Here is a 25,291-nt window from a genome sequence, read left to right on the forward strand (position 1 = left end):
AACCTTCAGGTCAGCAGTCAATCCAGCACAAGGGTTTAACCCATTGCGCCATCACTGCTCACTAGCTTTGCTAACACTTGGCAAACATAAGTGTTGGTGTCCTTGTTTATGGGAAGTCTCAAGTCCTACGAGAAATGGATTCTCTAGCTATCCTGCAATAATTTGGTCCAAGCAGCTAAATAGTCTAGTTATAAACTGCTTGCATCTGCAAGGCATACAAGGTAGGATCCAAAGGGGGGCAGGGCACAGCAGAGACAACACAACTTGTCAAGAATTGTGCTTAAACAATGGCTAAATGGCAAAGGTGCAGAACATTTCCAGCAAAAGTCAAAGAATTCATAAACACATACAATTACAATCCAGTGAGTGTCTTTGGTTAACAAGTTACAAAGTATGTTAGCCCATGGGGGAATGCATAAAGCTCCAAGTCAGTCAGGTATAACCACTTAAGAGGTTAAACAGCAGGGGTGTGTATGTGTGTGGCTGCTTCTTTTCAGGTATACACATGCCAGAGCCTATTTGTAAGGGGCAGGACCTAGTCCATGTCAACATAGAGGAAGATCTGGGGGGTATCAGCTGGAGAACAGAAGGAAGCCAGGAGCCATGCACCAAGCCATGCAGAAAGGAGGTGTGGCAGGGGGACTGAACAGGCACCTCACCGTGTTGCCCCACGAGAAAAGCAAAGCGTTGGCCCGATAGTGCCAGCAGTGGAGGACTGCCATCAAGGAGCTTGCAAAGTCTGCCACCTGCTCCGTTCCTACCAGCCTCTCTTCCTCCTCCTCCTCTTCTTCTTCTTCCTCCTCTTCTTCCTCCTCTGGCCCCGTCTCCTTCTCGCTGCCATCACTTTCAGCCAATTCCTCTGGAAATTCCTGGGGGAGGGCCTGCAGATTTGCCTCCTCCTCTTCCTGGCTGTTAGGGGGCTGTGGGGGTTCCCCAAACTCCAAAAGGGCTCCATCACTATCTGCGTGCTAGTTGAAGTGGGGGCAAGTAAGGGCTCCCTTTAGAAAGGCCCCGAAATATGGGGAGGTGGGCTTTTGCCCTCACCTGTCTTTGCTACCAGCTCGGAAGCAAAGGCAGCACCAATGTCAGAATTGGGGAGAACTTCCTACCCACTTTTTGGGAAGTTACAGCCATCCAGCCAGGGATGGGAATGGGGACATCAAGACACAGAGGAAAGCATTTTGGAAGGGAATTATTACAAGTTACCCATCACTTTTTTCCTTCTTACATGGAAGGCTGTTATTTGTTTCCCTCCATGACTTCTTTCCAAAATTTCTGGATCTTACCTTTAGTCCTATTTCCAGATTTGCCGCACATGTAAAATGAAAACACAAAGAAGAAAAGCAGCATTTAAGCAAATGGTTAGGTGCCAGTTTCTTGACCAAGTAATGTATTCTTCCTTCATGAATTGTATGTGATGGTCCCTGCCTCCAACCTCCATTTCAGTTGTATTTCTCACAAAAGCTCCAAGCAATTTGGGGAAAAGTCTGTGATGCCATGCTAGATATTAGTGGAAATTTGAGAAAATCGGGGTCAACTATAGATCTATCACAGGAAATTGCTAAAGGAATGATTGGGTAAAAGAGAGAAGCTCTCTGTGCAATGAGGACTACATTGGCACCCTAATAAATTGTTGAAATACCCATTATTTTATGTATTTATTTACCTATTTATACCCTGCTTTTCATTACCCCAAAGGGGACTCGAGGTGGCTTACACATGGCAATTAATTCAATGCCTTAATAATACAAAATAAGCTAAAATTCATACATATTTAAAAACATTACATTCAGCATTAAAATCATATTATCCAAAAGCCGTAATCCGAGGCCATTCCGTAATCATTGCACATGTACTAAATTGATTATTGCACTAAGCTATTCTCCAAAAGCCTGGTCCCAAAACCAAGTTTTTTCTTTCCTTCTGACCCATGCCACAACTGAGTTGGCCCAACACTGAAAATAGTGGGCACTCCCACTTTCTCTCACATAAACACACTGAGGCCACCAACCCCACTATACCATAATAAATCAGGGAAATCTGCCTTATTCTTGCTTAGTATGTAGGGTGTGTCATGTGCTCAGAGCTGCTCCAGAACTTGAGGAAATTATGGCTTTGGAAAACAATATCCAGATTCACCAGTCCAACATGACCGACTCAGAGCTTCCTCCCCTATGCTGGAAGTGAGGGAGCAAAAGGACAAATTCATTCACCTTTGCTGCTGAGTTGCTTGAGGATCTGTTTCGTTGGCTCTGTGAGAAAAGCAGAATTTGGAAGATGAGTCATAGAAATGCAGCTGCTGGTCCAGAACCCAAAAGCACCCAAGTTGTTTTCCTTGGCAAGTGGGCGGGAGGGGGAAACAGCACCAGCATTAGCCCACAACCTTTCCCCTTCTATAAGGCAACACCTGAAGCACCCGAGTGGAGAACAAAACAACATTGGGTTGTGGAGAACATGCCTCTCAGAGAACACCACCAATTCAATTTGCCAGCCTCTGAACAAGCCAAGAGGCCAAAAATATTATTGGATTTTTAAAAAATAATAACAACATCAACATTCTCCATCCCTTCCTATTGTTCTCTCAGTATGGTCAGGTATAGAAGTGGGAGGGCCTTCTTGGTGGCTCCTCCAAAACTTTGAAACCCTATCCCTAGGGATGCTAGGACAGCTCCTTCCCTGCTACCCTTTCACTAGCAAGTGCAAATTTTTCTGCTCTGCCAGGATTTTAGGAAGTGACCAAGAAAGGCTTTTAATGGTGTACTGTTATGTTATTTTATATTCTACCTTTTAAACAAATCTTAATGGTTTTTAAATACCCCCTTGGGATGCACTGGGGTTCCAAAACCTCCAGTGGATACCCAAATCAACTGAAGCTCAAGTCCCATTGTTGTAAATGAATGGATACGGAGGGCCAACTGTAGTTTTAACTCTATAGACTGATTAATTGTTTTAGATAATATACATATAAACTTATGTTTTGCATAGTTTTAACCCATACTGGTTTTAACCATATGTAAGCTCGTGCTGCAAGGCCCAGCTTCTGCCAACCTAGCAGATAGAAAACATGCAAATGTGAGTAGATCATTAAGTACCGCTCCAGTGAGAAGCTAACGTTACTCCATGCAGTCATGCTGGCCACATGACCTTGGAGGTGTCTACCAACAACGCTGGCTCTTCAACTTAGAAATGGAGATGAGCATCAACCCCAAGAGTCGGACATGACTGGACTTGATATCAGGGGAAAACCTTTACCTTTAAGTTGCCTTGAGTCCTAGTACAGCAGTGGTTCTCAAGCTGTGGGTCCCCAGATGTTTTGGCCCTCAACTCCCAGAAATCCTAACAGCTGGTAAACTGGCTGGGATTCCTGGGAGTTGTAGGCCAAAACACCTGGGGACCCATAGCTTGAGAACCACTGTAGTACAGGGAAAAAATAACATTGACAATATGAACTTAAAACTCCTAATTCTTCTCCCCAAACCCACATCCTGCAATTAGAATGAGGTAATCTTGAAGGATTTACTCCATTCTGAAGATCACCATTTCTAAAGGGGTGGGGAGGTGGTGGTCAGGGAAAGACCAAATGTGGTCGTGCTCCAGGGGCCAGCAAACTGCTTAATGTGAAGTCAAGGCTTGGGCAGGGGAACAAAATTTTATTTTCTGGCTTCAACGCATGTTTGGTCCCATTGGGGCTTGTGATATTTTTGGGACTCCTTTCCATATTTTCCCAATATCAACAAGACTAAGTAATACAAATTTTTAAAACAAACAACCCCAAGTGAGGCTTCTCAAATTTCCAGATTCTGGGTCTGATTCCCAATTTGTGGGTATTTGGAATACAGAGAGCCTGGTACAAAAGACTTTTACAGGCAGTAGCCTCCTGCTGCATTTTGCCAAGGACTGAGAGGCATGTTCTGCCAAGCACAGAACCAGCTTTGTGCCAATAACCTCCCTTCAAAAGCCGTCTCGTCACGAGATCCCAACCCCACCACACCAAAATGCAGGCAGCCCCATGCTGAACCACCACAGCTCTCGCACCCGATCTTCTGCGGCTTTTCAGCCTTGTCATGGCAAAGCTGTGGAATCCTTCTAGGAACTTCTGGGAACTGTTTTTGCCATGGAAAGGTTCTAGGGATAGGACATAAGATAATAATACCCATTAGAGCCATTCTCCCATCCAACATCACTGAGCCTTCCACCATACTTGAACATCCCTCTGACAGAAAGAGTGGAGCAGGGCTGGTGTCAGCATCAAGTGTGTGCTACTGATACTATTGTCCCAAGTCCTCTTTCATAGAAGACCTAATGAGCAAACTGTGGTGGCCATGTAACTGCAGTGATGTGGTGCTCCAAGGCACTGGGAGGCAATACAATTATGCTGTTGTAAGTCATCAGGAGGGAGCTACCAGTTGGCACCAACTGCCCTCCCCCCCCCCCAAAAAACCCTTTAGGCATTTAGTAGAAGTAGGTGCTGGGTGGAGAGTGACTAAGAATTATATGTTTAGCCCAGGATATGAGTGATCAGGACCATATGCAAACTCACAAATCCTTCAGTGGTTCAACCACTCTCTTTATAAGAAATGTCCAGCAAGAGGTTTCTGGGACACCCAACAGCTGTTTATTTAGCTATTTCTACCAAAAGTTATTGAATGGTATTGCCAGGTCAGCTCTGCACTAACATTTGCCATCTCCCAGGGAAAATGATCCAGGATTGCCACAAAAGCCACTGCCCTCTATTCAACATCTTTCATATATCCAGTGGTTCTCAACCTGTGGGTCCCCAGATGTTTTGGCCTTCAACTCCTAGAAATCTTAACAGCTGGTAAACTGGCTGGAATTTCTGGGGGGTTGTAGGCCAAAACACCGGGGGACCCACGGCTGAGAACCACTAGTACTGTAGCCACATATTGGTCTCAGAGAACCTGTCATCTGAAATAGATAAGGAGAAGTCTGGACACTTCAAAATGTGAGACAGACAATATAAGAAGAAAGAAGATCAACAAAAAAAACAACAAATGGAATAAAAAAACCAAAAAAAAATAGTTTTGTTTTTCCTAAACAAAAGACATTGTGAACGGAATTGCTTCAAAAAATAGAATATGTATAACAAAAAAACTCTTCCTCATTCTTGAAATACATTAGACTTATGGATAGACCTAACTTACTAACAAAATTCCATAAACAACTTGTTATACTTTCCTTAGACATTCCCCCCACTCTTATGATATAAAAGTGTGAAAATGAAATAAAAACGACAAAAAAGAGAGAGAGAGAGAGCCTCTCATGTATACACACGATGTATGGAGAGGGTTCTCTTCTGCATTTCACATTTGACCTGGGACATTATGTGAAGACACACGAGGTGAGGCTTTGGTGCCTTCCAGTCCCTGGAACTCCCTTCATAGGAGGGTTGCACTGGTGGCTTCCTCAGCAGGCAAGGGAAGACCTTCTTGTTTCAGTAGGCCTTTGTGAACTGACTGCTCAGAGGAAAGGGCCTCCCATGTGATATGCTGTTCTTTTTAATAGTCTAACTCCCTATAATTTTATTGCTGTCTTAGTCCGTTTTAAACTTTCGTATGATGTAAATTTTTAGTTGTGTTGTCGAAAGTTTTCATGACCTCACAACCTCTGAAGATGCCTGCCATAGATGTGGATGAAACGTTAGGAGAAAATGTTTCTGGAACATGGCCATACAGCCCAGAAAATTCACAGCAACCCAATTTTTAGTTGTTTTGACATTTACAAAGTAATTCTGGTGCTAGGCTGGTAAAAGAATGAAAAAGTGATGATGATTACAAGAATAGCAATAACATAATAACAGTAAGAATAGTGTCATTATTAGATATTATAGGAGCCTTAATTGCATACATTTACTTCAAAATCCAGGTAAGACATATGCAGGTAGCACCAACTATATGGCATGGGTATAACGTGCAAATACTGTAGTCAGGGCCTCTTGTCATTTCATTTCCACTATGGAACAGTCTTTCAGACCTTGTGCAATGATATGGCTCTGTTTTCTGCGAGTCAAGCTGCATACTGACCATCCCAAAGGCTCTTTTCAATTATCACAGCCTTAGGTGAGACACACAGAGTTCCCAGGCTTTTTCTCCTGATATCCTGTTCCTTTACTTAGGACCCAACTTTCAGTCTGTTCTAACGATTTTATATGCTGAATTGTCTGCTTCTGAAGCTGAGGTGACAAGTTCATAGTGACACTGAGGCAAAAATTCTCCCCAAACTATCCCAAATAAATAACCATGTCCACTTAGTTCTCTGTTCACTCATCCTCTGTCAACTGTGCCAGAGATCATTAGGCCTCTTGGCAGAGCAGATCTGAACACCTGTCAGCTGTACGGTACTTGTTGTTGTGTGGATTCGCATCATTTCCTGCTTGCGATGACTGTAAGGTGAACCTATCTGGGGGTTTCCAGAGCAAGATTTGTTCAGAAAGGGCTTCCCACTCCCTTCAGCTAAGGTTGGGAGTGTGTAACTTGCCCAAAGTTAGCATGGCTGGTCACACACTAGTCTCCACGGTCATAGTCTGACTCTCAAACCACTACAACACATTGACTCAGTACTACAGGGTAAAATATGCAAGGGAAGAACAATTTTGTCAATAAATAAGACAGGTTGATGGATGAGCCATGAATGAAAATACCACAGTTGTAGCCTAAAGCCTCCAGGGAATAATCTGGGCATCATTATCCTTCAAGCAAGTGCTGCTTGACAAACAAACATAAACAACAACTGACATGAGATATGCCACAATGATGATTACGAACCATGTTCCTAACTAGAATAGGGACATTTCCAGCCCACATCCTCTTTACCTGACTGGCGGCGCCCCTGCCGGGCTTGCTGAGGAATGTCTTCTGTAGGTTGGCATGACCAGGACTTCTTCAACCGCTCTGGGCTGTATTTGTATCGAGCAGGATCTGAAAGGAAGAGGCAGGAGAGTAAGAATAAGCTACTAACTGGCCTAACTAGACCACAAGCTTTGTGAGTCAAGCCAACCCCAATTTTATTCACTCTTGCAAGCCTCTGACTTTCTTACATGTAGCAGCAAAGGTAACTAAGTTCATTTCTCCTGGTTCATTTCTTACAAGGAAGGTGTTAATCTTGTTCAATTAGAGGAGACAGAGAACCGCCTCAAGACATTCTGCTACCCAAGGCAGAGCTGCCAAAGGCACCCTTGGCTCCCAAACTCAAGGCGCATGGTGCCCTCTTTCACTAAATAGTTTTGTCATTGGAGGTAGAAAGTCTCATAAGCATCTCTCCTGTACTCTCCACAGAAAAAAAACCCATAAATATTTACTGTCTTTTCACAACTGTTGCTTAAAACACTTGCCTCACTCTGACTAACAGTAGGGTTGGCTCTACAAGACTGAGCCCTTTGAGAAGGGACTGTACATTTTATTGTGCTTATTCTTGCTTACATTACCATGAAAATTTCCCAAACCAGGTGACAAAATCTGCCCCTAGGAGGCAGAGTACACTCCTAGCCTCAAGTGGGAATATTTCACCATATGTACTGGAGTAATCTGTCGATGACGGAGCAGACAGGAAGAAGGATGCAGGAAACAGACTTTTGAGAAAGGACGAGTGGAAACTTACAATATGAATCCATTTCCAGGATGGCTTGCTTGGCCTGGAGAGAGAGAAAAAATATTAACACTCAGCATAAGAAAAAATGAAAGCTCTGAACTAGGAGCTTAGAAAAACAGGGAAATTCCTTTTTCTGTTTCTTAACCAAATAAGAGACAAAGAAGAGGGAAGGCAGAGATGTTTTCCCCAACCTCCTCTACCTTTGCAACTTCTCTAAACCACTCATCCCTTTGGGTTGCTGTGAGTTTTCCAGACCGTATGGCCATGTTCCAGAAGCAGCATTTTCTCCTGATGTTTCACCCACATCTATGGCAGGCATCCTCAGAGGTTGTAAGGCCTATTGGAAACTAGGCTAGTGAGATTTATTTATCTGTGGAAGTTCCAGGGTGGGAGATAACTAGACAAAAGCCCAAACACCCAAGCTATCAGACTCATTATTATGGGAGTTTTTAGTCCTCTGTAGAAGAGCACAAACAATCTTTGGGGGATTCAATAAACACAGTCAAACAGGCTCGCAAATATGGGCATGTTCATAGGCATGACCTAGAAACAGACATATACCCCAACGCACCAAGTCCCATCTGTTATTGGAAACTAAGTATAAATCAGCCCTGTTTAGTTCTTGGATGGGAGACCACCAATCAATACCAGGTACTGTAGCTTATATTTAAGAGGAAAGAAACTGGTATAAGCCACCCCTGAGTATTCCTTGCCTAAGAAAACCCTATGAAATTCATGAAGTCACCATGAGTCAACAGGAAACTTAAAGGCACAGACATACAGACAATGCTAGAAGGTGGATATAATGAAATTTTATTCCATGACTGAAGAAAGTGTGACCCTCCGGATGCTGGACTATAGCACCCAGCAGCCCCAAACAGCATAGTAAGTGGTAAGAGCTGATAAAAGCAGCAATCAAATAATCTCTGGAAGGTCATAAACTGACCATTCCTGCTATAAAGAACAGCAAAACACTACTAAGGGGTTTCCAGCCCCATCCTGCAGACACACAGAGGAGAAGTGCCACTTACTTTCTGAGGGATGATGGCATGGTGATTTTCCAGGATCAAACGCTTGATATGGTGAGTCCAGACACGCTTCTCTTCCCCTGATTTAGCCTGGCAACAAAAATGTACACTCCTTGAATTTGAAAGGTTGGGACTTATCTGACCATGACATAACTTAGAGGCACATTGCTGGGAAAGTTGTGGGTGGGATTTTGGGCAGACTGGGTGCTTTAAAATGCACTTTAATTGTATTTCTTATATTTTAAATGTATTTTTAACCTAACACACACAATACTGTTTAATTGTTTGTTTGATTTTTTGTATTTGCTTTGGTTTAAATTAAACAAAGTATATGACTGTTAGCCACCTTGAGTCCCCTTGGGGAGGAAGGTGGAGCATAAATAAAGTAAAATAATAATAATTTTGAGTCACATCATTTGTTTTATCACTGAAATGTACACACTATAATTCCCAACTTCTCCTGTATTAAAGAGCTTCAATCTCTATTGAGCATTCTCCACATCAGACATCTTCCATACGCAAATGACACTTGGTCCTTTAACCAAACTGACCTTAATTCCGTGCCTCGTGTCCCTTTCATCCCATCACAGATACCTGAACTTTGCTTTTGCCAGACTGAAATACACTTCTTTCCTCTACTCCAGGCCTTCTCATTCCCATTCATCACTTGCCTTTCTCCAGCATCAGCACAAGCAGACTGGCCAGCCACCCTTCCTTCAAAATTGCATTAGCTTGCTCTTTGCCCACCCACCTCTTATACTGCCAATGGCTCATTTCCTCACCTGGATATTGTACTGCTGCTTGCGGTGCTTGTAGTGGGTGACCGTGAAGCACAAAGAGTCTCGGGTGCTCTCAATCAGCATCAGGGAGGAGCACTGGAAGCAAGAGACACACTTTAAAACCTCAATGGCAACAGCAACAAGGACAGAGAGGCAACCTGGCAGCAGGTGCCCCTTTCCCTGAAGGACATCTTAAAGCAGTGCTACTATGATTGTCTTCTGGTGGCCAAAAATGATGTGTGATGAGGGAATGAATTTTGAGGTTTATTAAAAATACGTTGTGGTCTGATCTTGTGCCTTTTGGGTAGGAATAGGCTATATACAGAGCAATATATTTTAAATAGTTCTCAAGTAGAAAGGGGGGAATGGGGGCTTGGTGAGAGCAAAAGGAAGATGGAATTGACTAGTGCACAATTGGGAGCCTAAAAGAGTCTGCTCTGTATCAAGTTCTGGGGGTCAGAAAACACCACTGCAATTGATACATAATCCAATAGCGCTCCCACAATTGTGTGCATATATGGAGAGGATCAGTCATCGAACTGTAGACAAATCAGTATACTCACTCCTGTTGTTTTTATACTTATTGAAAATGGGTCTGGAAATGTTATTGCCACTTTGGTTTTGCAATCACAATCAAAGCAAATGACACTACTGAGAACAAGAGGAAGAATATATCTCTTATTATGTTGTTAGTTAGTGTCCCTTTGAAAAAGTTGCTTTCAGTTCTTCTCTCCTACTAGGTTATTCACAGGACCCTGCTGTGAGGGGGGAAGCCACACAGGGAAGAGCCAGACAGTCATGTTTGGCTTGAGGCCCTCTGAACTGGTTCATCCATTCACATGCATTACACATCTGTTCATACTGTTGAAATATTGCTCAACAAAGCATGAACTTTCTTTTCATCTATTAGGTCTTAGACTGATACTTGAGATACCACCAACTCTGTTCTCACCCCCCAAAAAACCAAAACAAACAGATTGCACAGAAACATTCATTTCCTTACATGTACTTACTGGAATGTGGCTTTTGTATATATAGTGATCACCTCGCTTCTTTGTTATCAGCAACATCTTGTCAAACAAGAAGAATGTTCTCTCATTCTTGACACGATGAACACGAAAGGTGCCCTCTAGAACTAGCTCCCCGTACGTCGTTAAGTCTGGGCCTTTCCAGTTAATGAGCAATGACTGAATCTCCTGTAATTGGAAAAATAAAGATCTCAGAGAAATGTAAAATATCGCAAATGTTAAAAGAAGCAAGGTATTGTGATTTGAGCATTGGACAACAACTCTTGAAGACAAACCTCTACTCAGATTTGGAAACCTACCAGGTGACCTTGGGCAAGTCACATGCTTTCAGCAACAGGGGAAGGCAAAGGCAACCTACATCTGAACATCTTACTAAGAAAATCCAGTGACAAGTTCGCCATAAAGAAGTCATGCATCAGAAGTGACTTAAAGGCATACAACAACATCACTATCAAGATAATCTAGAAACTGTATTAATTTAAAACTGCTTGCCTCGCAATAGAGTTCCAATGATGTCTTTCTAGAAGTCATTCAGTTACTAAGCAATTTGAGATTTTAGAAAACAGTCAAGGAACTACACATGAGTGCATAGAATACATTATTTTTTCTCAGTCCTCAGCTGATATCTACTCCAGAGTTCATGTATCATTTTTGTTTGCAAATAATAGTCTCCAAATCAGCAGTATTAACAAAAACTAATCGGAAGCTGTTTTCTTATCTAGAAGATCTCTTTCTTTTGTGAAAAGAGAACTGTACTATCTTTCTTCTACTTTCTTTGACATTTTCTAAGTTCTTTCAACAGCAGAAACTGAGACAGCAGATTACTTTAGCCTCATCAGATAATTTTAGAATAGATTCTAAAGGGGGCAGTGAATATAAGTACCAAACATTTTCTCTTTTTTCACTCACTTATACTCAAATCTTTTAATAAACTATTCAGTACGGCTCTAATTTCTAACCCCCATGTTTAAACATTCCCTCTGCATTCAGAAGATTAGTTTCACTGGCTAAAGCCAGAATCAGCATCACAACAATAATTCAATCCGAGTTCCTGTGTCATTAGATGATATTCCACTGGCAACTTCTGTGTCCATTCCAGTCAAAAACCTAATAAATATGCATTTGTTATACACCTCCCATGCCAGAAGCTAATCCACATATTTTGGGTTTTTTTTTAAAGCACTCATGCTCACACAAAATATTTTAAATAGTTTTGATCTCACTGCCTTCCTTAAATTTTGATAGGTTTCTACAGTCTTCTGCAGTAGTCTTCAACATGTTCTTTCTTTATCATCCATAGTTATTTTATAATCCTATGAACGTCATCTTGACATTGTCTTCTGGATGACTACCTATTTCTTTGGCAACATGTCATCATCTTGGCAACCACACCTTACCTATATGCCCTACGGTGATAATTCATTGGCTTAAAACACCAATGAATATCAAGTCAACACCCAGCAACATTTAACAGTTGGGAAGTTTGTCAGGAACTTACTCCCAAAATGTTCTTTGGCATTGGGTTGTTGTGTGTTTTCCGGGCAGTATGGCCATGTTCCAGAACATGTTCATACAGCCCGGAAAACACACAACAACCCTGTGATTCTGGCCATGAAAGCCTTTGACAACACATTCTTTGGCATTAATGTTGACATGGGTGGGGTCCCACCTTCATGGAGGTATAATTTGAATTTGGGACTTGAAATAATGAGATACAAAAAGGGAGAAGTTAAGAATGTGTGCATTCAAAAAATGGGAAAGTGAAGAAAAAGGTATTAAACTTAGATCTGTTGGTGAAGTACTTGTTACAACTATTTGCTCACTGAATAAAAAGAGAAATTCAACAGATGCAGCTTTATACAACTCTGTACAACATGATACAAACCTCTACCAATATTACATTTGCTAGGCAGATACTAAAAGATACAGGAACCCTTTCATCCTTTATATTTTCTCAAAAAAAGATAAAGATGAAGATACATGTAAACAAAAATTAAAAGCAAAACCTAAGTGTAAGGCTGTATCTAAAAAAAGGCCTGTGTTAGAAAAGACAGAAGATGACTGCTTTACATCACATGGAATAAGCCCTGGAGTGACTGAAATAATAATAGGAGTATGAAACAGGACATACAACAAAATACAGAACATGTTTGCACAAAAGTCTAGAACAATAAGTTAAATATTACAGAAAGGGGAAACGGAACACTATAAAAATACGAAGAATGAAGCTAGTTGTTTTCTGTATTTTAAAAAAAATCTACAACATAAAAGTAAAATACACTGACAGTACATTTGCCAGGGGCAGTGGATCCCCATGATAGTGGAAGAGCCACTAATACCTGTAGATGTCTCTCAAAATTAGCTCTTAATACTGTTTACCATATTTAGCACACAAAAAGCAAAAGTACATGTTCTATGCATTCATGACTTGCTGAAGTTTTTTTTGTTTTCTTTACATTTTAAAATCTATGTGTGTCATCTGTGATTTCCTGCAGTAGGTCAAAAAACTGTCCCCCCATGACATTTAATTATTGATGGCAAATTTGCAAATGATCAACTCCACGATACTTAAATTCACAAAATACCAAGGTTAGACTATATTTTTCCCTTTAGTCATCAACATATTTGAGGGGGCAGTGCAGGACAGCAAATTACCAATACAACAATGTATATTTGTTGTAAGGCCCGGGCTGTGGTGCAGGCTGATGAGCAGCCAGCTGCAGCCAGCTGCAACAAATCACTCTGACCAAGAGGTCATGAGTTTGAGGCCAGCTCGGAGCCTGCGTTTGTCTTTGTCTTTGTTCTATGTTAAGGCACTGAATGTTTGCCTTATATGTGTAATGTGATTCGCCCTGAGTCCCCTTCGGGATGAGAAGGGCAGAATATAAATACTGTAAATAATAAATAAATTTGTTGCCTTTGTGTTGCCCAAATCAGTCCCATTCTGCATATAACATTAAGATAATCTGAGTTTCCTTTTGGGGCCATGAACCGGAGTCAGGCATCACCTGACATATCTGAAAACTATGAATATACCACACTACCCGCTATCCAAAGGCAGCATTACAGGCGACGCCCAGGACAAATTTCCCTTTTCCCATCACCTGCAGCCGCACAGCATGCTCATGCTTCCGTTTCATGTCATTGATGTACCAAGCCACGCAGGTCATGGTGTCAATGGCTTCTTCCACCACTTCATAGCCATCCTCTTCTATGTCAAAGTGCTTTGCTATCTCCTGGAGAGAGAAAAACAGGTATAAAGAAAAGCAATCTGTAAAACTAGCTTGAGTGAATGGATTGCCTGTCCAATGTTTCAGGTGTAGACATACTGGTGACTTCCTGCTCACAAAAGGTTCTTTGACCTAAGCCAAGACATCTCTGACTAGTAGAGGAGAAGTGATAATGATTTTTAAATTCTTCTTCCTTTCTGCAGGCCCTTGACTTTGCTCCCAAACCTGCTCCAATTGAATGGAGGGCTCTATGGAACAGCATGGGAGGTAAAAGAGTGCAGAAGAAAAGGAAAATACAGTAGAGTCTCACTTATCCAACTAATTTATCCAACGTTCTGGATTATCCAACACATTTTTGTAGTCAATGTTTTCAATGCATTGTGACATTTTGGTGCTAAATTTGTAAATACAGTAATTACTACATAGCATTAATGTGTAATGAACTACTTTTTCTGTCAAATTTGTTGTATAACATGATGTTTTGGTGCTTAATTTGTAAAATCACAACCTATTTTGATGTTTAATAGGCTTTTTCTTAATCTCTCCTTATTATCCAACACATTCGCTTATCCAACGTTCTGCCGGACCGTTTATGTTGGATAAGTGAGACTCTACTGTATATGAAAACTGACTCCTTGCTTCTTCCATTCATGGAAGCCATTGAGTAAAATACACCACTGGATAAATCCATTATTGTTTCCACAAATATTTAAGATTTACTACTGCACACATACCAGCTGAGATGCATGCTTAATTCCCTGCTAGAAACATAATACTCAAAATGGTCCTAAAGTAAACTGCAGCCAGACTCCTAAATAATTCCCGCAATATACTTCTGCCTACTCGTGACTCATCCAGGAGAAGGCAAACTCCATGGCCATAAAAAGAGGTATTTCATTTATTTTAAATGTTGGGGTTGCTGTGAGAATTCTTCCCTTGTTTTATGCTGCCTTTATTTTTTTCTGTTGTTATTTTCTATCTTCTATTTACATTTTGATTTATCATTCTTTATTGGAAACCACTCAGAGGACAAATTCAGCAGTGAAACTAAAGTGTTTAATTATGCCGCATTAAAAAAAAATCTCATAATATGCTTGGATCTCAAAGCTACAAAGTCAGACAACTTAAGAAAGTTGTATCACCTGAAGGAGCAAATGATATTTGAGAATGCGCTGGACAGGCTTGAGAAGGTAGGAGCCAAGGGGCAATGAATGGCGGATCTGCTCTTGCCGCTCACGAAAGAACTTGGCCAGCTGTTTGTTCCTCATGCATTCCGTCAGAGCCGCCACAGAGCTGGAGGGAGAACCCAGAAGAAAATGAATGGCATCAAAGCAGACAGCCTCCTGCATTACCTCAAGGATGACCTAAGAAGCAAAGATAGGCTCAAATACTCAACCAAGGGCTACATGGGAAGTGCCTCAAATTGGAAACTGGAGGCTGCTAACAATAACCAAGATGTCTGATAAAAAATTCTGGTCACAGCTAGGCAACCACTTATGGTAATCATAGGAGTTTTTGGTTGCTGTGAGTTTTCCGGGCTATATGAAGAGAATCATTCTCTTCTGACGTTTCACCCACATCTATGGCAGCATCCTCAGAGGTTGTGATGTTTGTTGGAAACTAGGCAGGTGTGGTTTATATATCTGTGGAAAGTCCAGGATAGGATAAAGAACTCTTGTCTGTTTGAGGCAAGTGTTAATGTTGCAATTGATCACCTTGATTAGCATTCAATAGCCTTGCAGCTTCTAAGCTTGGCTATATCCTGCCTGGGGGGATCCTTTGTTGGGAGGTGATTAGTTGACCCTGATTATTTCTTGTCTTGAATTCCCCTTTTTGAGTGTTGTTCACTATTTATTGCCATGATTTTAGACGTTTTTTAATACTGGTATCCAGGAGATTTTCATAGGGTTTTCTTCAGCAGGGAATGTTCAGAAGTGGTTTGAATCAATGTAGGAAGCCATGGCCCTGCGTGTGCAAAACATGAAGCAGGGTTGTTAATAACCAGGGTTCTTGGCTGCTTCTCAGCCATAGGATTGCCATAAGTCGGAGCCAGCTGGAGATCACATAATAACAAAAAATAAGCAACCCTATATACATACACCCAGAATCAGAGGCTGCCCAGAAGCTTCTTGTATGTAACACATTTCTGTTTTCATTAGGAGAGAAGGAAATGTCCAAAATGCTATCATTAGGAAGCATATGAAGGATTACTTCCTTTCTGCATCTCAAAAGATACTCACTTGGGGTAGTTATTGCAGTACTGAGTATAGATGTCAAAGTCTTGACTCTGGGAAAGAAAAAGAGAAAGAGAAAGTGAATAATATGTGGTAGCATTTATTTCAATTGTGCAGCACTTGGCCCTCAAGCATGTCCAACATTAGTCTCTTTGGAACAATCTCGCATCTCTTTAGTGGACTCACTCCAATAAGGACGGGAAAGCAATGGCACAGTGAAGTAGCGCCTGTTATACTACTCTGACAGAGATTCGTCACAATGCAATAACTTCTCATCCGCTTACCCTGTCCACAAAACATCTTGCCACGGCAACAGGGTCATTGTGGCAGCTGTCCAGATCTTGCAGGAGCTCACTGAGCAGAAATGGAGAGAGCAAGAGTCAGTTATCAGTTGGCCAGACACCCACATACAAAATAGTCTTCTTTAGTGTATTCTAGGACACAGCAGAACAGACACTCAAAAATGGGTGAGGTCATGCTGCAGGCAAACTGCAAGACACACTATTCCCCAGTTTAGAAGTAAAATGCAGGGCAGCCGGTCATGCAAAGTATTTGGGTATAGTACCCACCTGGACTGGCGCAGTCCTTTCTACTGTCGCCAGCGGAGTCAAAAACACAAAGCAGATGTTACACACCTTCTGGTTAGAACAGGTATCCTGCCTTGCCCCACTCAGAAACTCTTTGCAGTTCCCCTTTTTCAAGGCCTTTAAAGATCCAAACCCATAGAATTTCCCGCAGAGCATAAAGAAGCGATGCCTTGGACTATATGTCCCAGAACCCCTTGGTCATTATGGACAACTCTAGGAACTGTAGTCCAAAAAAGTCACTTTTCCACATACTGGGATTCATCCTCCTTATTGAATGATTCACAAACGTAAGCTGTGAAGCAATTTCTGCCCCGAGGAACTCGTAATTTGAAAAGGTGGGACACCAAAGCGTCATAGAGCTGCCACACAAATGTCGAAACATCCAGTTACCTGGAAGGAATGCGAACTCAAACAACCCCTCTTCAAACTGCTTCCTTATATAGAGGGAATTGTGTCTTCTCTGTTCTAGGGTCTGTCAAGCCAAATATGTCAAGAAGATGATGTTGTGGCAAAATACCTTTCTTAATTACAGTCCAGCACTACTGAATAAAACCCCAAGCATTAAACAGTCTTATTATTATTTGGAGTCTTGAGAAATGAGGAAAACTTTTCAGGTCAGATCTGAAAGAATTTTGGAGCTAATGACAGAATATAAGGAAAGGGAAGCTTATTATTCTTTACATGGAGATATCAAAATATTATTTTTATCATCTACACTTTCAGGCAAAAATGGCTTGGTAACAGCAAGTGAGCAATAGATATCCTTACTAACATCCATAAAGCAGTGGTTCTTAACCTGTGGGTCCCCAGGTGTTTTGGCCTACAACTCCCAGAAATCCCAGCCAGTTTACCAGCCGTTAGGATTTCTGGGAGTGGAAGGCCAAAACATCTGGGGACCCACAGGTTGAGAAGCACTGGTTTAAAGGGATTTCAAGTACACGACAGGTTTGTTGCAACAGAACATCTGTCCTCAGGCAGCCTCAGCAAAGAATAAACATTCCATTTGAACATTTATATATTCACTGCATAGATGAATGGATGATTGAGCAGTTCCACATTAAACCCAGCATTAAAGTACAATATGAAATGATTTTTTTTATCATTGAATCACTAAAACAATGCAATCAACATTTCAGATTCTGAGATGTTGTTTTTAAAAAGGTTTTATTTGGCAGCAAAGAAACTATAAAGATGACATTGGGGAAACTTCTGTAGGAAGAGTACTCTTTAACCAGGATGACACCATTAAAGGGTTCCCGTGCTGAAACTATCTACCTCAGGGAAACTCAAAACAGGACCTTAGAAGAAGATTTTAATGTTTAAATAAGTACATGTTTGAGAGAACAGTTTTTCTGGTAAACTAGTTCCATTTCAGGGATGTAAAAGTTAAAGCCAGTATAGCCAGCCCTCCACATTCATAGATTCTGCACCCACAGATTCAACCATCCATGGCTTGGAAATATTTTTTATTAATCGGAAAAGCAAACATTGTCATTTCATATGAGGGAAATTGTTTTGCTACACCATTATATTTAATTGGCCTTGAGCATCCATAGATTTTAGTATCCATAGGGACATCATGGAACCAAAATCCAGTGGATACCAAGGGCCCACCATATATGAAATTGGGTGTTGAAAAGGAACAAGATAGACCTGGCATGGCTGGCTTGTGAGACCTGTTAATATAGGCCCCTTCCACACAGCTGAATAAAACCCCACATTATCTGCTTTGAACTGGAATATATGGCAGTGTGGACTCCGATAACCCAGTTCAATGCAGATATTGTGTGATTTTCTGATATTCTGGGTTATATGACTGTATAGAAGAGCCCATAGCTGGACTGACAAAAAAAGAGCAGGACTATAAGGAAGCGCAAGCTGGCGAGTCTCATGGTAGCCTCTTTTCTGTCCTACTGTTGTAACAGGACCCTTTAGGGAAGTCTCCTTCTGCTCTATTTTTCAATCAAAGAATAATACAGTAGAGTCTCACTTATCCAACGTTCTGGATTATCCAACGCATTTTTGTAGTCAATGTTTTCAATATATCATGATATTTTGGTGCTGAATTCGTAAATACAGTAATTACTACATAGCATTACTGTGTATTGAACTACTTTTTCTGTCAAATTTGTTGTATAATATGATGTTTTGGTGCTTAATTTGTAAAATCATAACCTAATTTGATGTTTAATAGGCTTTTCCTTAATCTCTCCTTATTATCCAACATATTCGCTTATCCAACGTTCTGCCGGCCCGTTTATGTTGGATAAGTGAGACTCTACTGTAATAGAGAAATAGTGACTAATGCATAAACTATACTCACCTATTTAATTCGTAGATATCCTCAATATTCCCAAAGAGAGCACTGACTTGTTCTGGTCGCAGCAGCAGCTCTTGCATGTCTATGATCTTCCCCAAGTAATTCTGCCAAGCCATAATATGCCATGAGCATTGCCACACAGACAGAAAGCAAACAAATAGAAAACTACTATGGAGCCCTCCACCACACCTACTTATATGGATATGGTAGTAACCCTTGACAAGGGTCCGGGGAAGAGTGCAGCTGGCCCTCCAGTTTGCAGGTTTGACTTTTGCAGATTTGATTATTCAAGAATTTGACTAATATATTTTTTCTAGAAACCTTTAGGTCCTCCAGTGCAATTCTATAATAAACCTTTGACATAATGGAGGACTTAGAGATTCCTAGGCGGTTTTTCAAGTTTTTTAAAAAGTATTTTTTAAATGTGCAGTTTTTCCACTATTGTAGGGTTCTGTGCCCCTAACCCTAGCAAATGTGAAGGGCCCAGAGCTCTTTTTACAAATTGCCAGGCACTCAATAGCACCAAAAACTCCATACGTAAAACTTGAAAGGGTGGCTGCCATTCCCGAAATCCTGTAACCCACAAGGTCAGCGGCATTAAAACAGATAGAACCCACAAGAACACCCACAATCATTTTATTCAAATGCTGTGAAAAAGTTAATAAATATGTTGTGCTTCTGAATAAAAAGGAATACCAATACACTCTTGTTACAAAGGAATGTGGTGCTCATTAATAAGAGAGGAACACTCAGCAGAACACAATGGGACTTTCTTGGCCAGATGGGACTTTCTTGGTTCAGCTTATGTTTTAATGTGTTAGGATAACCTCAGTGGCCCGAGGTGTAGAGTTTTAAACTGACAAGCATATATGTGTTTTTTGTGCTTATTTATATTTTTGCAATTTGGGTTTATACATTGTGTGATGTATCATTCACATGTCGGGTTGTGGGATGAGGGATTTTGTATTGGGTACTTGTTGCGGTTTTATGTACGCCGCTTTGAGTCCCATTCGTGGGAGAAACGTGGGATACAAGCAAATAAATAAATGAGTAAATAAGATAGTTCAGCAGAGCCTCTAAACCCCCTGCCCAAACCTAGGTTTCTTATGATAGACCGAAGAAACCTTTTATCCCCAGAATTGAACGATGAGAAGTCTTTATGCCAGGACACACCACAGCAGCAAACTGAGAAAATCAATCCTATCAAGTAACCCAAGCAGGACAACTTACCTCTACAATACTTCGTAAATCCCGGACGTACATGCGCTCTGATTCCACGATCTCCAACACCACGCGCTCCAGGTAACTGAGTTTAGAGGCCGAAGAGGAAAGGGACGGGCTCTTCAGGGTTCGCCAGGGCCCCATGGAGGCGTTGTTGTTGGCATTGTGCAGAAGTCCTGTCCTCAGGGAGGCTGCATCCACAGGGGTTTGGGCCAGATCACTCCAGTCCTCCATAATGCGGCTAACATTGGTCGGAGATACGGACAGCTGGTTCATAGGGTGCTCAGAGGAGTTCATGCTTGAAGAAGCAGGCTCTGGACTCCTGTCATTTCTGCCAGGATAGGGAGGAACTTGGAACTTATGGGACTCTGCAAGGAGAGGGAGAGAACAAGCATGCCATTGAAATGTGAAGCTGAATCGAACAAGTTACAACAGATAGGTAATTGGAGAAAGTGACAGGATACGTGTTGCCTTGAATCAAACATGAAAGCATCAAGAAAAATGACTGATTCAGAATCAAGTATATGAAAGGAGAATAGGCAGTTCCAGAAGATTTATTTATTTCATCTCAAAAGCATTGCATAAATAAGTATAAAACTGATAAAATAGAGGGAGCACAAACGACTAAATAATTTTAGACCAGAAATGGGCAACAGCAACCACATTGTCTGTAACTTTAAACAATTCTTCCTCTGCGTGAGGCAGGGCATTGTGGGCAAGCATGCAGATGCGAAGTTGTTTGTTCTGCTCCACAATCGCACATGGTGGCAGATTCTTCTAGATAGTGCCATTTTGCCAGGTTGTCTTTTGACCTGCCCACTCTACTCCTGAGTCTGTTCAGGGACTTCCAAGTTGCCCATTCTTGGTTTGCCCCTGGAGGAAGACCCTCATAGGGGGCCACCCATTTGGGATATCCTGGTTCAGCTGCCCAGAGGGATAATCTTGCTGTTGCTGGGGGAACGTTAAGAGGAGTGGTGGTTCTCATGGAGCTTTCCCTTGATTTGAATCTACTGGGAGACTGAAGGACCAGAGCTTCCCAGAATCAAGGATGGAATTATAGTTACTGGACAGAAAACTATATGACCCTATGTGCCTTAATGTTAACTATCACATTTTCTGGTCAGTGGGATTTTCGGGAAATCTTCCCCTTAGAAAGCAGAACTGTATGACTAAGTTTCATTCAAGGTTTTCAGAAAACACAGATTCAGTTTCAAGAAGCGAGACAAGAGATTTAAGATGATTGGGTGATTCTGTTAACAACAGTGCTAGTTGAATCATGGCCTCACTGGCTCTTATGAGGCAAAGATACTATCTCCCAGTTTATGTTTCTTGGCTGCACAAAGAGATTACTGGGGGCAATTTAAGCGGAGATGAGATAAGGATAAAAAACTAAAGGGGCTACACCAATAATAATAACTGTCTGTGATAACAATGAATTGGTTTCTTTGCATGTTATAACTGTGTAGTAGTTTTAAATATTAAAATGTGTTTCTTCCTGTTCATTTCAAATGAATAACACATCTTAAACATTCAGAGCATTTTTTTAAAAAACATTTTCCCCCCAACACAGACCTTTTCAGAGTGGAAAACATCATATTTTTTTAGTATTAAGAGCAGAGTTTTAATTGGATTAAGAACAGTAATATTAAGTGCACCCCTGTAAGAATGTGACTTCATAATACTACCTGAAGGTAAACAAAAAAAAAAACTCAAGTAAACTTTAACAATTTCTTAAATCTGAAGCACTCTGCAGTTGACACATTAACATATTGTGACATGCTATTGGCACCTAAACTCACATCTTATTATAAAGTATGAGCTACACAAAGAAAACAAACAATGCACTACTTTAATGCTGGCATGTCTATAAGGTAGCTGTGAATTAAAAGGAGAGCTTCTCCTTGGGACACCTTCATCCCCTGCCAAGCTTTCATGTTGAGTAGAACCTGCCTATTTATGCCACAGGCAATAGTTGCCAGGCCAACACAAGTCATGTGCCCCAAAAAAGGTACACACGTGTTTGGGGAAAATTGCTTTGCTTCCTTTTTATACAAGTTTCAGAAATTCCCTCGCTTTCAATTAAGTATGGTGAAAGATCCGATATCAAAGACTTTTATGGACCAGTTTAGATGCTGCTCATACTTTGACAACCACAAAGTCCATTATCTGTCACACAAAGCCTTTCCTCTTCTGTGCATTACATGGGGCGCATCTACACTATAGAACAGTGGTTCTCAACCTGTGGGTCTCTCAGAAAAACTCCCAGAAATCCCAGCCAGCTTACCAGTTGTTAGGATTTCTGAGAGTTGAAGGCCAAAACATCTGGGGACCCATAGGTTGAGAACCACTGCTGTAGAAGTAATGGAGTTTGACACCCTTTAGTTGACATGGCTCAATGATGTGGAATCATGGGAGTTGTATTTTGGGGAGGGACTTCTACTCTTTGGCAAAGAAGGCTAAAGATCTTGTAAAACTACAACTCCCGTGATTTCATTAAGTAATGGCAGTTAAAGTGGTATTGAACTGCATTACTTCTACAGTGTAGATGCACCCCTGAACTGGGGGGGGGGGGGGGGAATCAGACACAGGTCCATCTGAGCAAATTCCAAGGGCACAGAGAAGTGTTTGCATCCATCAAAGTCATGCTGGGTTACTTCAATCGAAGTTAAAAAAAAAAGTTTGAGAAATTAACCAAACATTTCCAGTGAAAACTCTCAAGTCAAAAATACAATAAGGAAAAAAAGAAGAATAAAAAAAGAAGAACCAACCTAAAGGCTACATCCAGCATTAGCTCAGGGATCAGTCACACTACCCCCACTTCCTCAGTAAACTCAGAACCCAAGAATTTCCACATTGAGATGTGGCAAAAAGTTGATAGGATTTCTCGGGATGCTCTGAGCCTCTGGCCAGGGGTCAAACAGGACCCATCTTTTAAAATCCCTTTGATGTACCAATTCAAAGAATAGCTAAAGGTTTCTATCAAGCCCACAAGAGAAGATTGAGTGTTGCATTAGACATGTTTCCTCTTACACAAACGTACACCGGTATGGAGAGAAAGATGTACATTGAGATGTTTAAAGCTCCTGTGAGTTCCTCTTTTTACCTGGATGCACTGCTACCCTGTTTCCCCTAAAATAAGACATCCCCAGAAAATTAGACCTAGTAGAGGTTTTGCTGAATTGCTAAATATAAGGCCTCCCCCGAAAGTAAGACCTAGCAAAGTTTTTGTTTGGAAGCATGCCTGCCAAACAGAACACCAGAGCATGCAGGATCGGTAAATGTATGTACCATAGAGTGTTGTAAATGGTAGTAACAAGAAAATCTTGATAGGATTCACAGTATGTCTGGTTATGCTAGTTTGTGATGGCAACTACTGTACAGTATATAATAAATGTGAATTCTTCTTCATGGAAAAATAAGACATCCCCTGAAAATAAGCCCTAGAGCATCTTTGGGAGCAAAAATTAATATAAGTCACTGTCTTATTTTCAGGGAAACACGGTAACACTCTTGTCCTTTCTTTTACACCTTGCACTAAGCCCAGCATTCATTTGACACACATACAACCGAAACACATCCTCAGTCTGATGCAGGCACATAGCTTGTCTTTCTTGCCATATTCCATCGGTGTCAAAAAGCTCAGAAAGCAGACAAACAAGTGGCAACAGGTCTGTGCTTTGTACCCGCCCTTCACAGTTTGCTGCCATGCCTTTAATCCATCTCAAATTTCCTTCTGGCTTCTAAGACACACTTTCCTTGATCCTTAATTCATACCAACAAAGCCCTTGCAAAGACTAAATTGGGAAAATTAGCCCAGCTTTCTTCAGGGAGAACCCAACTTGTCCTTACCTAACAGCTTAGCAATTTGTGAAGGAAGCCACTCTAGAGTGTTCTTCTCATCCCAGATCAACATCTCTCTCGTTTTCTGAGCTAGTGCTGCCAATGGTAGATTTGCCAAATGAAGATGGAGCAGCCTATGAACCTTGAACAGCTGGTGAAGGTGTGGAGGGGATTGACGTCACCCCACACACATTCAAGTACAACGCCCAGAAAAATCTGGTTCCTCATCTCCCATAAGGACTTCTGACAGGAAACACACACACAAAAAGAAAGAGAGAAAGCGAAAGAGGGAAGGAGAATGGGAACGGGTAGGTCCTGTCACTGAACCATCCAGGAATCATTTATGCGTTGACAAGCTATAAAAGGAGCACCTATTCTAACTGTGGACTTCCCTTTCTCTCAAAGGGCCAAGGAGCCAAGATTTTGTATTTATAAAGCCATTCATTCCAAGGGACTTCCCAGAGTGACCCTGGGAATAAGGAACTTTCTATTGACTTTTTTTGAGGGGGGGGAGTGTCTAAAATTCAACTATATACTTTTGTACTGTTCTGTCGGTTAAGTTTACAGTAGAGTCTCACTTATCCAACATAAACAGGCCGGCGGAATGTTGGATAAGTGAAAATGTTAGATAATATGGAGGGATTAAGGAAAAGCTTATTAAATGTCAAATTATGTTATGATTTTACAAATTAAGCACCAAAACATCATGTTTTACAACAAGTCTACCACTTGTTTGGGAGCATGGCTGTACTTGTGTTATTGTTGTGTGTGTTGGCTCACTGTGCGCTGCTGCCTAGAGAAACAGCTGTGAATCCGGGCAGGAGGCAGACTGCATTGGATAATCCAGAATGTTGGATAAGCGAGACTGTACTGTACTTACCCTGGTATTTCTGATATTTTGCTAGTAAATATCAAATGTACAATCTTAGTTTTCAAGTCAGAACTTTTTTTGCATGTGCACATAAACACTTTTCTATACTTATTGGAGGGAAAAATTAAACCTTAGGGGTCTATCCGCTGGCAAAAATTAACTTGTGTTTGAGAGACATGGGGCAAAGAGTTGGATTCGCTGCAAGAAGCACCTTGGTGTCCACTCAACTTAATACCCTTCCCCATTGCCATCCCTTTATGTTTTGTATCTTATTTAGATGGTAAGCTTGAGGTCGGGGAACTGCCAGATTGACTTTTTGGCTCAAGGATGTTGTAGTGGAACATGTGATGTCACAGTTTCTGACTGAAAAAAATTAAACTGAAATGAAACTTGAGGTCATATATGAAATGGTCTATGACAGGCATGGGAAAACTAAGGCCCGGGGGCCGGATGTGAACCGCTGGATACTTACCTCAGGCTCTCCTCATTTTTATGTCCTCTTGCCATAAGGACACGGTGGCCCACCACATCCTTATGCCAAAAATATG

The 25,291-nt window shown here is 41.3% G+C and overlaps 1 protein-coding gene across 1 annotated transcript in view; it reads right to left on the bottom strand.

The window, feature by feature from the left end:
• plekhg3 (pleckstrin homology and RhoGEF domain containing G3) overlaps positions 1 to 25,291 on the bottom strand; it is a 41,432-nt gene that overhangs the window by 7,725 nt on the left and 8,416 nt on the right. The window contains exons 2-16 of the mRNA XM_062967217.1: positions 20,042 to 20,400; positions 18,815 to 18,915; positions 16,189 to 16,258; positions 15,911 to 15,957; positions 14,813 to 14,963; positions 13,545 to 13,676; positions 10,426 to 10,608; positions 9,416 to 9,508; positions 8,637 to 8,723; positions 7,615 to 7,648; positions 6,831 to 6,935; positions 4,036 to 4,125; positions 2,214 to 2,252; positions 1,287 to 1,294; positions 660 to 968 (exon numbers count right to left, since the gene is read on the bottom strand). Of these exons, the coding sequence (XP_062823287.1) occupies positions 660 to 968; positions 1,287 to 1,294; positions 2,214 to 2,252; positions 4,036 to 4,125; positions 6,831 to 6,935; positions 7,615 to 7,648; positions 8,637 to 8,723; positions 9,416 to 9,508; positions 10,426 to 10,608; positions 13,545 to 13,676; positions 14,813 to 14,963; positions 15,911 to 15,957; positions 16,189 to 16,258; positions 18,815 to 18,915; positions 20,042 to 20,329 (1,737 nt within the window). The 5' untranslated portion in view covers positions 20,330 to 20,400. The remainder of the gene's footprint in view (positions 1 to 659; positions 969 to 1,286; positions 1,295 to 2,213; positions 2,253 to 4,035; positions 4,126 to 6,830; positions 6,936 to 7,614; positions 7,649 to 8,636; positions 8,724 to 9,415; positions 9,509 to 10,425; positions 10,609 to 13,544; positions 13,677 to 14,812; positions 14,964 to 15,910; positions 15,958 to 16,188; positions 16,259 to 18,814; positions 18,916 to 20,041; positions 20,401 to 25,291) is intronic.

This window comes from Anolis carolinensis, chromosome 1, assembly GCF_035594765.1.
Source record: "Anolis carolinensis isolate JA03-04 chromosome 1, rAnoCar3.1.pri, whole genome shotgun sequence".
Taxonomy (NCBI): domain Eukaryota; kingdom Metazoa; phylum Chordata; class Lepidosauria; order Squamata; family Dactyloidae; genus Anolis; species Anolis carolinensis.